Below are 1,998 nucleotides of genomic sequence, written 5' to 3' on the forward strand. Positions count from 1 at the left end.
ACGAGGGCGGAGTGACTGCGACGGGGGCCAGGGGTCGCCAGGGAACGGGGCCCCTGGTGCTTCCAGCTCTCTGGCAGGCGCCTGTTTCCCTCAGCTGACTTCGGGGATCCAGGCCCTACCCCCCAACCCGCTAGTCCTGGAATTTGGAGAGAGAGTTCCTTTCTAAGCCCATGCTGGGAGCCAAAGGACATCTTCCTTATTGCGGATGACAGCTGCGGGACCTGCCCTGCCCTGGGGAAGGAAGTGCTTCTGAGCCTCGGGCCTACACCCTGGTTGTCACAAGCTTCCTTTCCTCCTCTCCTCTGCCGGAGGGGCTGCGACGACCCCTGACCTCGTGGGGGGTCCTGGGCGGCCGGAAAGGCCAGCAGGTGCCAGGCCCGATTCAGGGGCAGGGGGTGAGATGAAAAGTTGGGAGAGGGGTGCGCAAGGCCTCCCCGGATGCTGTCCCTCCCCCAGCACAGAGGGTCACCGGGCCGAGGGGCTCCCTCCCCAGGGGGGCCGGGGTTGTCTGTGGCCTCTGCGATCCTCCAGGACAAGAAGGGAACGTGAGAGCCGGGTTCTCAGAGGTGGGCGCCCACCCTCAGGCCTCCCGGCCTCCTGCCTGGCCTTCAAGGCCTCTGCGATCTTTAAAAGAGAAAAGGTCAAGCACCAGCACCCCTTGGAGGCTGTGGGTGGCACGAGCACCAGTCATTTGGCCTTGCCCCTACCCGGGGGGCACGGTGGGCCGTGCCCCAAGGCTTTCTGAGGTCCACTTGGTGGCTGGCCGCAGCCCCCAGCACGCGCAGGGCCGCCTCCCCCACCATCTGCCAGGCAGGCGCACGGGGAATGCAGATGAATCTCAGTATCAGCCTGGGCCAAATGCGAGGAGGGAGACAGGCTGTGCTCCAGGCAGTGTCACAGCCCCTCGTCCCTCCCCGGGCCCCCAGGGACACAGGGAGGGAGGACACAGCAGCTCCCCCCCACGGATGGCTGTGAGGGGCCCAGCGTCCTGCCAAAGACCCCTGAAGCCAGGCGAGGAAGGAGCAGGTAAATAAGTAGCTGGCCTCAGAGCCTCCGGTCCGGCTGGGAGGAAGGCGCTGCCGAGTGTGGGCAGCTGGTTCCGTTGCTCACAGGCAGAGGCGGCTCGGCCCACTCCTCGTCCATCCACAAGGTCCTCTCGCCCTCGGAGCGGCATGGCCCAGACAGTCCCTGATTCCGCTCCAGCCTGGGCCCTCCTGTGTGACCTTGGGTAGGTTACTCCGGTTCTCTGGTGCCAGTTTCCTGATGTGTTGTTACAAGAATGAAATGACACAAAATGTACAAACCCAGGGCAGCCGTAGGAGGGCCGCCGTGGAACTTCTCACTTTGCCACTTCCCACACGTTGGCTCCGGCTGGCTCCGGCTGCCCTCCTGCCAGGCTGGCCCTCGATCCCTCTGGGTCATCCTGGCTCTCACTTCCTTCAAGTTTCAGCTCCGCATTCATCCATCAACCACCGGCCGAGGCCGTCCTGGGTGCCAGGCACCAGGCCAGGGCCTGGAAACAGAGATGAATGGTGCCCCGACCCTGCCCTCCAGGATCTCATCGCTGGAGTGGAGATCGATTGCTGTAACTGGCTGAGGTGGGGGCTTGCAGATCCCCAGGCCAGGCCCTGAGGACGTGGGGGGAGGCGGGTAGGAGGAGCAGGGCCGGCCTCTCGGGGAGCTGCCAGCCAGGCACTGGCTACTCTGCAGGACACAGGTCCAGAGGCAGGAATGGGGCACAGCTTGCCATTCCTGGAGCCCAGGGGAGGAGGGGAGGCAGGCACCCTCAGTGGACGGACTCCTGTGTCAGGCCAAGGCTTGGACCCGTGTCTTCGGGGAATCTCTGAAACGTGCTTTTGTTTGGAGTTTTTTTCTTTTTTCTTTTTTCTGACACTGGTGATTAAACTCAGGACCTTGTGCTTGTGAGACAGGTGTGAAGCCACTGTGCTAAATCCCATGCCCCTTGTTTTTTTTTTTTTTTTTTTTTTTTTTTTTTTT

The 1,998-nt window shown here is 62.5% G+C and overlaps 1 protein-coding gene across 1 annotated transcript in view; it reads right to left on the bottom strand.

Moving 5' to 3' along the window:
* Nxph3 (neurexophilin 3) overlaps positions 1–1,174 on the bottom strand; it is a 5,864-nt gene extending 4,690 nt beyond the window's left edge. Inside the window, exons 1-2 of the mRNA XM_033763108.1 lie at positions 1,044–1,174; positions 708–849 (exon numbers count right to left, since the gene is read on the bottom strand). Of these exons, the coding sequence (XP_033618999.1) occupies positions 708–849; positions 1,044–1,174 (273 nt within the window). The remainder of the gene's footprint in view (positions 1–707; positions 850–1,043) is intronic.
* Positions 1,175–1,998: the final 824 nt, after the last annotated feature.

The sequence above is a fragment of the Fukomys damarensis genome, unplaced genomic scaffold (assembly GCF_012274545.1).
Source record: "Fukomys damarensis isolate Sample0158 unplaced genomic scaffold, DMR_v1.0_HiC HiC_scaffold_13, whole genome shotgun sequence".
Taxonomy (NCBI): Eukaryota; Metazoa; Chordata; class Mammalia; order Rodentia; family Bathyergidae; genus Fukomys; species Fukomys damarensis.